The 10,330-nt window shown below is 29.7% G+C and overlaps 1 protein-coding gene and 1 pseudogene across 6 annotated transcripts; both read left to right on the forward strand.

The window, feature by feature from the left end:
- The first annotated feature begins 1,949 nt into the window (after positions 1–1,949).
- LOC106766882 (probable mediator of RNA polymerase II transcription subunit 26c) lies at positions 1,950–4,236 on the forward strand. 6 transcript variants are annotated; one of them, XM_022786246.1, is made up of 9 exons: positions 1,950–2,391; positions 2,469–2,537; positions 2,618–2,700; positions 2,837–2,907; positions 3,032–3,081; positions 3,184–3,217; positions 3,301–3,428; positions 3,567–3,691; positions 3,830–4,236. In XM_022786246.1, the coding sequence occupies exons 1-9, from the start codon at positions 2,071–2,073 to the stop codon at positions 3,867–3,869; spliced, it is 921 nt and encodes a 306-aa protein (XP_022641967.1). In that variant the 5' UTR covers positions 1,950–2,070; the 3' UTR covers positions 3,870–4,236. The 6 variants fall into 6 exon arrangements, with proteins under 6 accessions (XP_022641967.1, XP_014507149.1, XP_014507157.1 ...); XM_014651663.2 differs by having other exon boundaries at positions 3,617–3,701; XM_014651671.2 differs by having other exon boundaries at positions 3,301–3,398; positions 3,617–3,701.
- Positions 4,237–4,893: 657 nt separating this feature from the next.
- LOC106759154 overlaps positions 4,894–10,330 on the forward strand; it is an 11,977-nt pseudogene continuing 6,540 nt past the window's right edge.

Raw genomic sequence — 10,330 nt, forward strand, 5'->3', positions numbered from 1 at the left:
AACATAATGCTGAAAAGGTGGAGAATGATAGAGTACAAAGGGAAGGTTAGGCTGGTAGAGGGGTGATTATGGGTGGACCAAGTTAGAATTGATTACTTCAACATTTGAAATCTATTCCACATTTTTTCCATAATATAAAACGCAATGGAATCGATTATATGATAACATTATATTTGACTTGGTCATTTGAGAGTAAATAAATAAGATATTTTGACATAATTCATTACAAATCCAAACACTTTCACATGTTAGAAAAAAAGGAATGTATCACGTAATTTCTCGCTCTCCCTTTCTTGTATATTTGTTGAAGCGAACATCACAACTTCTACAAATTTGTTCTAGTCAATCTTCATGAACAGGAAAATCAATGCAAACATATAGTCTAAATAAAAAGAAAAATAAAATATAGATGGTAACATAATTGATTATGTAATGATGTATAATTATTGATGACTGTTTTGTAAAGAAAATATGTTTCATTTAATTTCATTTTGATCAAATTTAAAAGACATAAAATTGTTCTATTTGTCTATAATAATTTTTTATCATTTTTATATATATTTTTAAACTAGATGAAATAATTCAAATAAATAAATTGTTATATAGTATTTGAAATAACAACACCTCATCTACATTTAAAATCTTATAAATAATTTAGTTTAACACCTCAAAGTATTTATTATCATTTAAAAACAAGTCTTAATAAAATATGTCGAATAACATTTTAATCAATTTGTTTAGATTAGATGATGAATTTGATGGGGTGAAAAAAGATAAATTTGAAAAAAAATTAAATGTAAAAATGATGTGTTTGAATTAAAAAAATAAAAAATAAAAGAAAATGAAAAAAAATATTTACGACCATTTATGAATTTAAATTGATATAGATGATAAATTTTTTTAATTATTATTTTTATAATATTAATTTATTATTATTATTATTGTATAACACTTTTATATTATTTATATTAACAATAATACATACGTATGGACAATTTTCTATCTTTTGTAATTAGATTTGTTACGGCACCAATTGCTCCTCTAACTAATTGTTCATCATTTTCAAATATGATTTATATGTTATATACGTCAGTGTCTAAGAACATATTGGTTAAAATAGATTTCTTTTATCAATTAAATCTTTATTCAAATTGTATAAACTTTTTTCAAAGCATTCGACTTTTTTAACGTAGATGATGATATATATATATATATATATATATATATATATATATCTTTTTTATGATAATAAAAAATAATAAAATTGTTAGTGTTATCATAATTATAAAATTAAATATAAATAATTTTTATAATTTTTTGTAAATAGTTTTTATTTATTCTATAAATAGTTTTATAATAAAAAAACAATTAAGCTCAAAGAACTACCAAATTAGAAAGAAACAGTTAAATTTGAAGAAGGGACAAAATAATTTTTTTAATTGAAAAACAGTTAAACCTTTAATTCCTCTCCTTTATTCTTATATCCTATGTTGCTTTTCTTTCCATCATCCCCACCCCATCCGAATAACAAAACATTAAATGAAGAACCCAAGGAATTGAGATACTAGATAGGGTCAGTGAATAATTAAATATAGTTATTTTTATTTTATGAATTTTGAAGTGAATATGATTTCTGAAATTAAAAACATTAAATTTAAGAAAACGAAATCTTCAAATATCTCATATTTGGGAATGTGATACATTATCAAATATTGAATGTGAGGACCCATGTAAAAAAATATAAATTGTTCAACAGATTATAAAAAATTAATATTTTTTAATACTTGAGGTCATATTATTTCAATTCTCAAATTCATTCCCTCCTTTGTACGTTTATCTCGCTCGCACGCATCAAAATAATAATTAATTTTTCCCAAAATAAAAAAAAAGGATAAAAGATTTATTGTGGAATATACTTTGTAATTTTATTATTGTTGTTTTGTTGAGTTTCCCTTGTAAAAAAACGAGAAAGAATAGATATAGATGCATTGGTTTTGTCTGTTTCTGTGGTGGATCTGTGTAGTTACATAAAAGGAATTGGTTAGGTTGATTTTGTTTTTTGGTTGGAAGATGGATTCTAACGATTTTCGATCCATATTGGAGAGCGCGGGCATCGACATTTGGATGTTGATGGATGTCGCCATCGCAGTGGCGTCTGCTGATCACAGTGATGAATTGAGGCGTCGAAGAGACGGAATCGTTGAGCGCCTCTACGCGACGAGTTTCTTGTCATCATCGCGGTGTCCAAATTGTGACATCGACGACGTTAGAGAAACAGAGATGCAAAGCAATCCCTCCGCGGAGGAGGAAAAGGATACTTGCGAAGTTTTGTTTGATGATGAACAGAAGAAGATTCTAGAGATTAAAGAGCAACTTGAAGATCCTCACCAGGTCTTTGTACTTTCATTTCTCAATTTACGACTTTTTCTTAGCTTAGTCTCTGATTCAAATCTTTATTTCTTTTGTAGTCCAAAGATTCGTTGTTGGAGTTGTTGCAGAATCTAGCAGACATGGATATTACATTCCGAGCCTTACAAGTAACTCATTTTATCACATTCAGATTGTTAATTGTTTTTTTTTTTTGATATTTTAATTTCATGTAAAGCTGATTCTGTAGGAGACTGATATTGGGAGGCATGTGAATCGGTTGCGGAAGCATTCGTCTAATGACGTTAAGAAATTGGTGAAGTTGCTAGTCAGGTTTTGAATCTATCTACTTTCTGTTTGTTTTTTAAAATGTGAATTACAGGTGTCAATTGATATTTGTGTGCATTGCAACATTTTAATGGATGAACTTTGGTGAACATTTGTTTTGCTTCTTTATGCGTTTATGCAGGAAATGGAAGGAGATTATAGATGAATGGGTGAAGTTGAAGACGACAGGAGAAGCGAGTACTACTGTCATGGGTAAAACTAGTCTTTGTTTGGGAAAATTCATTAGTGGAATGAAAATGTGTAATGAAGGACTCTGTCTTTTATTAAGTTGAAAATGTCGAAATTTGTTTATTTATACATCTTGTCGGCATGTCAGCTGACGAGGACTCGCCACAAGATAAAATCCAACAAAATGAACATCGTCAGGTTATAGAAATCATTTTGACCATTCAGTGTTTTTCCATGAAAAGAAGATGAGGTTTTTCTTTCTTAAAAAATTGTCTTTCTAATATTCTATTCCTTCCATAGATTCCCGATTTTGCAGACTCGTCAAATCCACACAGTGAGTACAGTATTAGATTTAAAGCTTCATTTGTATCTCATTTGGATTTGTTTGATATAGTAATATGTTTCCTACTCACACAGATGAAAGTTTTGGGTCAGAGCACAACAACATTGAACCACAACAACGAAAACCAAAAGCAATTCCTCACAAAGAATCTCCCCTAAAACCATCGGCATCAGTTACTACTCCTACACTTGCACCTCAAAACGTATAGATATGAATTTATAATCTTTCTGGAGTATCTGATCTGATCCTAAATGTGGCTACTAAATGTTGGAGATTGTTGCTTCAAAATCACGCAACAAGTTTAAAACCAGACTATAATAATAAAAGCTCCATTATGCAGTGCCTGTACAAGATCATAGTGAGTAGTCCTGACTTGTTGAATGATTGCAGAGACAAAGGGAGAGCAATTTTGAGTTGGATAAACTTGCTTCGGCGAGAAAGCGACTCCAAGAGAACTACAAAGAGGTTGCAAATGGTGAAAACTTTACTTCATTTAATTTTCATTTTCGTATTATCACGTATTGTTTCTTCCGCCAGTTAGTTTGAAAGCCTACTAAGAAGTTATATACTTACTACCATCTTGTCTGTCTGCTGTTTGTCTAGCCAAAAAGCAAAGAACGATCCAGGTGATGGATCTCCATGAGTTGCCAAAACCCAAGAATGCCTATTTCGGAAAAAGCAAAGGTGGCACCAGTCAGGGAAGACACTGGTGACTACGTGCCCAGTTGCGTCTGAAAAGGCTTTTTGTGGGTGAGTGATGTGGCATTATCCGAAAATTGATCCCAGCACAAAACGATGATAATCATTCAGCTATATCTTCATTTAATATACATCTATTAATATATATATTTTTATCTCTATTCGTCTTATTATATATATCTAATAAATCTATTTTTTGTCCTTTATAAGAACGGTTGATTTCCGTGGTTTTTATTTTTCCTATCTTAATTCTGCATTCAACAATTCTAGCCAGCCGAATTCAAGAGTTGAATATTTTCCACAAACATTATTAGAGCTATAACTTACAACATTAATTGTTGATTATTGGATTTAATGGGTTACATAGTTTTAATTATATTTGATTTGAATACATAAATCTAGTTGTTTATTTAATGGGTTACAACATTAATTGTTGATTATTGTTTTTCGTATGACCTTATACAAATTATGAATAAATTTTAAGAAGAATTGATTGAACCCACTTTCTGTTGGTTAAAGGTAAAATGACATCACTAATAAATTTCAAGTTCAATTTTTTTATATTCCGATTTAAACATTTGTTTTCGAACAATTCATTCTTTCCATGAAATACAGTAAAGAGCATGATGGAAAGTCATGTTTTCACATTTTTTTTTCTTTGCATATCTGTAAAGATTATTATCTCCCATAAAAAAAAGTTGTAATAATAAGAGAAAAAAAAAGAATCCTAATGTCAGCTATTTAAAGCAAATTACATATTTAAATTCGTCAATTTCTGTAAGCCTTCGTATGAAGAAAAATATAAGCAATTGTACTAGCAATTATATGGCCTTTAGCGTGAGTTTAAGATGAATTTGTTTTTTTAATTGAATCTTAGAAAAATATGCTATCCATACTGTCACAACTGAAAATTACTAATGTTATCCTTTGTAACATAAATTGAGAAGAGAGGGGAGTTCATTTTTGGCATGGTATGTGCTGCAGGGAGGAGAGGGAAATGCGTGATTTCTGGTTGGAAGCTATCTAACCTCACTGATTATTACAATTCACAGGTAACCATACTATGTTTACAAAATATGAAATGTAAAGAAAATCTTTATTTAAATCCTGTTTTAATATACTTTTTTCCAATTACAAAATTATTGATCAAAACTTTTCAATAAAGTATTTACAATATTTCATTATTAATATATAAAACGAAAAATTCATTTATACACTTTTTAAGTCATGTTATATATTATTATGCAACATGACATCTCTCTTATAGAAATATTTTAAATGACATCCTCAATAAATTGCCATCATATGAGAAATATTATTAAAAAACAAAAATAAAACTAAACTTTTTGTATAAAAATACGTAATAACTTTATTTTTGAAAAGAAGCTAAACAACTCCAACTCTAAACATGAAAAGTTTGTGAGGTTTTTCATATGAGAGATACAAGAAGATTTGATATCAATCAGTTGTGAACATGTCTATATAATATATTAAGACACTGTTTTGAATTCAAAATCTTAAAGATAATTAATTTTTGAATCTTTTTAGTTATATACATATTTCTTATTTTTATTCAATCTAAGATTTCAACTCACATTGAACTCTTAACAAAGTTTATGCCTGTTATGAAAAAAATAAGAGTAATATTATTATAATAATTTTATTTTTGGGTTAAGTACTTTTTTATTGACAACGTATAAATATATATATATATATATATATATATATATATATATATATATATATATATATATATATATATATATATATATATATATATATATATATATATATATATATATATAAATATCAAAGTACTTAGATGCTCCAACCCTTATACAAAAAGTTATGTACTTGATTTGTATGATATAGATGTACATAAAGAGTCTATGTATATATAATCTAAAATTTTTGTTCTATGCCATTCCATACATAAATTTACACTTTCTAATATGGTATCAGAGTCATGGTTAAAGTCTACCCTAACGAGTTCTAAGTGGGCATTTCTCTTTCTATTCCACCCGTTATCGGGTCGCTATTGGACCACCCAATTTCTACTATCACGCGCGAGATGTCTATACCTCGACGTGAAGGGGGTGTGTTGGAAGTCCCACATCGACTAGAGATAAGGCCAAATTATAATATATAAGTGCGGTGCAAACCTCACCTTACAAGCCGGTTTTGTGGGGTTGAGTTAGGCTTAAAACCCACTTTCTAATATAACCAAATTCTAAATCAGTAAATATTATAGAACATATAAGATATAATACTTAACAATTAATGTTTAACTAGCTAGTGATTCCTTCATAAGACTCTCGTTACTTTACTAAATGTTAATGTCTGATCCCCCATTGCCCTAAGGTCCTTGTCACAACCATAGTTTCTTCTTGCTTCCCCGCCTTCGCAGCTTCTCGTGGTCAACCTTTAGCTTGACCACATGGTTAAGCATATACATTTTTTGGAATCAGTTCCAATGTCCACGTTTATCACAATTCTTGTTGGTTATCCCCTACAACTTGGTTTGTTATGTGAATTCCTTCATATAGCCATGAGTTCTTGTCCCAATTACTTCCTTTGTGTCTACTATTGTGTTGCTTGCAAGTGTTGAGAGTATAGTCCATAAAACTTGACAGACCCAAACAAGACAGACTTTTTGGTGTTTACGATTTCCATAATCAATGAGGACCTTCTACCATGATGTGTCCAACTCATTGATATGTTTACGTTGGTTTTAAGCTTTGGATAAGGCAACTATACTAGTAAGAGTATGTCATTATTACATTGTTTGGTTTATGTTTCTCCAAGAGCATGCATTCAACTCTATACAAAATATTTCTTCTGTATCTACCTTTTCTTGCCTAAAAGTAATATTGTTCCTATGATTCTAGATGGTCTAAATAATTGCTATCCACATTCCTTTCCGAATTCTTTTTTTTTCCCATTTATTTCCATTAAAGGAAATGGGTGGAAATGAAGTTTAGCTTGGTTATGATGCACAAAGAGCTCTCCTACCCACTTATCACACAACTTCCACACTCTTTTGGTTATTTTACAATAGAAAAATAAATGAGATGTGTTGTCATCCTTTTGTTTGCATAACTGACATAGATTACTACCTAGTTGCACTCCCATTTTTTTAGAAATTCTCTTCAGTTGGAATGTTATCCATTAACACTTTCAATTCAAAGTATTGGGTATTTGGAAGAGCCTTCATACTCCAATACGAATTAAACATACTAGTCTTTTCCCTACTTAGGCCGTTTCACAAAATGGTATAGGCTGATATGACCAAAAACATACCCTTCTCTACATTTTTCCAAGCCCATGTGTCGTCTATTTCTCTTCTAAAAGATTTAACTGATATAATTTTCTTAAGTGCATGCTCTTGGTCTACTTGCCAAACCAATCTTCCTCTCCTTCATACTAGATGTCATTCCCATTTAGTCTCATTCCATTCCTCAAGCTCTTCTATTGTTTTGTTCTTACAATTTGAGATAACATATAACCTAGGAAACCTGTGACTTAGTTCTAAACACTCTATATTTTCTTCAATTAGCTTGCTTATATCTTCGTCTTCTTCCTCTGTCAACAACACCATGCTATCTCCCAAGTATCTTACTCTAACGCATCCTAGTCCTTCGTTGATCATTTCCTCCTTCAAGGCTTCCAACTTAGTGCAATCTTCCATTCTTCCTATGAAATTGTCTTCCCATCACTTTGTATTTCCGATAGTCGTTGTGGTTACCTATATAACTTTTCGTTTCTTTTTCTCTTTCTCTAATATACTTTTTTGTTGTTTTTTTCTTTCTTTAATATATGATGTTAAAATGTTGTTAAAAAAATGTTGTCTAAATATCATTATCCATTATATTAAATACAAATATTTTTTCATGCGTATTGAGATAATGAATAAAAACTATAATGTATTAAAAAAAATTATTATAGATAGCAATGATTAACAAAAGTAGTTACACTATTTACTAACTACAAATTACGTAAATGTTTCGTCATACAATTATGTTTGTTCCTCTAGTCGAATGTAGGGCTGGGCAAAATTTATTGAACTGTACTGAACTACAGTAATCTATACTTTATTATACTGAAAAAAACTGAACTAAAGTATACTTAAAAGTAATTAACTTATTTTTTAGTTCAGTTTAAAAAAAATGAACTTTATGCAGTTAACTGTTTGTACTGCAGTTAACTAGTTAAGTGTGGATAATAATAAAATTGTTTCTTTTCTTTTTATATGCTCCTTTTTTTTGTTTTTAAGTGTGATATCGGAGTGATCATTTACACAACTAATTAAATCTGTTATGTAATAATTTTTTATCTAATATTGTTTCTAACTTTTATTTTATTACCAATTAAATCTGTTATGTAATAATTTTTTATTTAATATTGTTTCTAACTTTTATTTTATTAACTATTATGATGTGTGATGGGTTTCGCGACCCATACAAATTTGGTGTGCATAAAGAATGCAGTATAGTGCTAGGGAATGATCCTAGGTCGTCTCTCAAGGACCAAACTGCGGTTCAGGTCTAACACAGTGGCGGGGGTTTGAAATGTTGTTTGTGGATGCGGAAAAATTAAAATGAAATTAAAACAGTAAAAACGAAAATTCACGCTGGAACTAGGCAGCTCTAACCTTTGCTCAATGTTTTAACCATAACTTTTTCTACAGACCTCTAAATGAGATGAGGTTTTTTTTCCTAGAAAGTAGACTCAATTATCTTTCATTTGATATATAAAACGTAGCATTTGGACCTCTGGTGTGGTTGCAGTTATTTTTTTAAAATCGAGTCCANANAGTGAAAATGCTAAACCAAATACTAGACTAAACAAATATCTAAACACAGTTAAATTAAATTAAATACAAAACTAAATTAAAGAAATTAAAAACAACTAATCCTACAATGCAAATTAATTTAAAACACAAGAAATAAACAACACAAACTCCTTCTACCAATTCACATGACACATGCACCTACTAAACAAATTAAAATTCCAAATGACCTAAAAATAACCTCTAAGCCGTGACCCACTTTCACCATCCAAACCAAAATCACCTTCAAATTGTGCTGCAGCCCTTGATGCCAAAATCTGCCACCTCCGTGAATACATTATTCAGCTTTCAAAACTTTCAAAGAGAAGAAAAAAAAATGTGGCTGCAACGTGTTACACCTTATCTTCAAATGTCTCTTCATTCAATCAAAATCATCCAATGTCAATATTTCAAAAGATAAAAAAAAAATGAAAATAAAACCTGTAGCCAAGTAACGTCCCAGCCCCTTAGATGCAAAGCTTTTTCTAAAGCAAATTAATGTGGAAATCAATTGCAAAATGCGTAAACCTCCAAACCAGATTAAATCACTATAAAATTCTTCAAAAGTGGAAAATAGCTTGCGACAATTCAAATGGAATCAGCGTTTTTGTGGAATATAAAAATAAAGCACACAGCAGCAGCAAATAATTCAACGTTAATACTTTTTAGAAGCCAATCCTTGCAAAACGTTTAAATCAAAGCTAAGAAAGATAATAAAAAAAACGTTGCAGCATTGCTACTGTCAAAATGCCGAGATCCCTATGCACCAAATTTCTGAGAATCAAAATGGCTCCAAATGAAAAGTGTTAGTTGCAGCACCTTGTTTCTAAGCACACTCCTTCTTATTAAATGAAATAAAGAAAGTAACAACAACTTGGACAAAATAAAAGGAATTCATTCATCCATGATCACCAAGCATCAACATGTTTTCAACAAAGAAAAAAAAATAAAGCCTTGCTTCAAAATAGTTTCAGCCGAGAGAATGTATGGTGCTTCTTTCTTCTTAGGATCAAGTGTCTCAAAAATTAGGGTGGGGTCCACCCTAATAGAAAAAGAAACCCTAGGTCATGTGTCCTATAATTTTGGGCCTCTAATAATTTTTAACAATGGCCTAATGTGCAAAAATTTGTCCAAAAAGTTTAAACAATTAAATTTCAATACAACTAAAATTTAAAATGTCTAATTGTTGAGTCTTGAATTTATTTTGTGTCCTCCAAATGTCCCAAATTGTGTTTCCAAAATTTCCCCTGAAAATAATAATGCAAATAATTAGCTCAGAAAATTCAAATTAATTAAAATTAGAATTTCCGGTCAAATTAAGCACAATTAGGAAAAACGGGAAAATACCGGACAATTAAGCATAATTCCCTAATTAATTCTAACATAATAAACTAAGTGAAATCAATAAAATATCGACTCATCAACGTGATTTATCTATTTTTATACGAATTTATTGTTTAAAATTTCCTACTNTNTTATGCATATAAACATATAGCTATAAGAAATACAATAACTTTTAATATAACATAAGAAGAATTATTATTATTATATTTTAATGAAAAAGTGACATTCTGTAT

Source organism: Vigna radiata, chromosome 1, assembly GCF_000741045.1.
Source record: "Vigna radiata var. radiata cultivar VC1973A chromosome 1, Vradiata_ver6, whole genome shotgun sequence".
In the NCBI taxonomy this organism is placed as follows: Eukaryota; Viridiplantae; Streptophyta; class Magnoliopsida; order Fabales; family Fabaceae; genus Vigna; species Vigna radiata.

What these genes read in the sequence shown, in the direction of transcription:
- LOC106766882 (XM_014651663.2), top strand. Translation starts at nt 2,071, where the DNA reads ATGGATTCTAACGATTTTCGATCCATATTGGAGAGCGCGGGCATCGAC. An exon ending in AACTTGAAGATCCTCACCAG is followed by an intron (nt 2,392 to 2,468) that starts GTCTTTGTACTT and finishes TTTCTTTTGTAG; the next exon opens with TCCAAAGATTCGTTGTTGGA. An exon ending in CTACAAAGAGGTTGCAAATG is followed by an intron (nt 3,702 to 3,829) that starts GTGAAAACTTTA and finishes CTGTTTGTCTAG; the next exon opens with CCAAAAAGCAAAGAACGATC.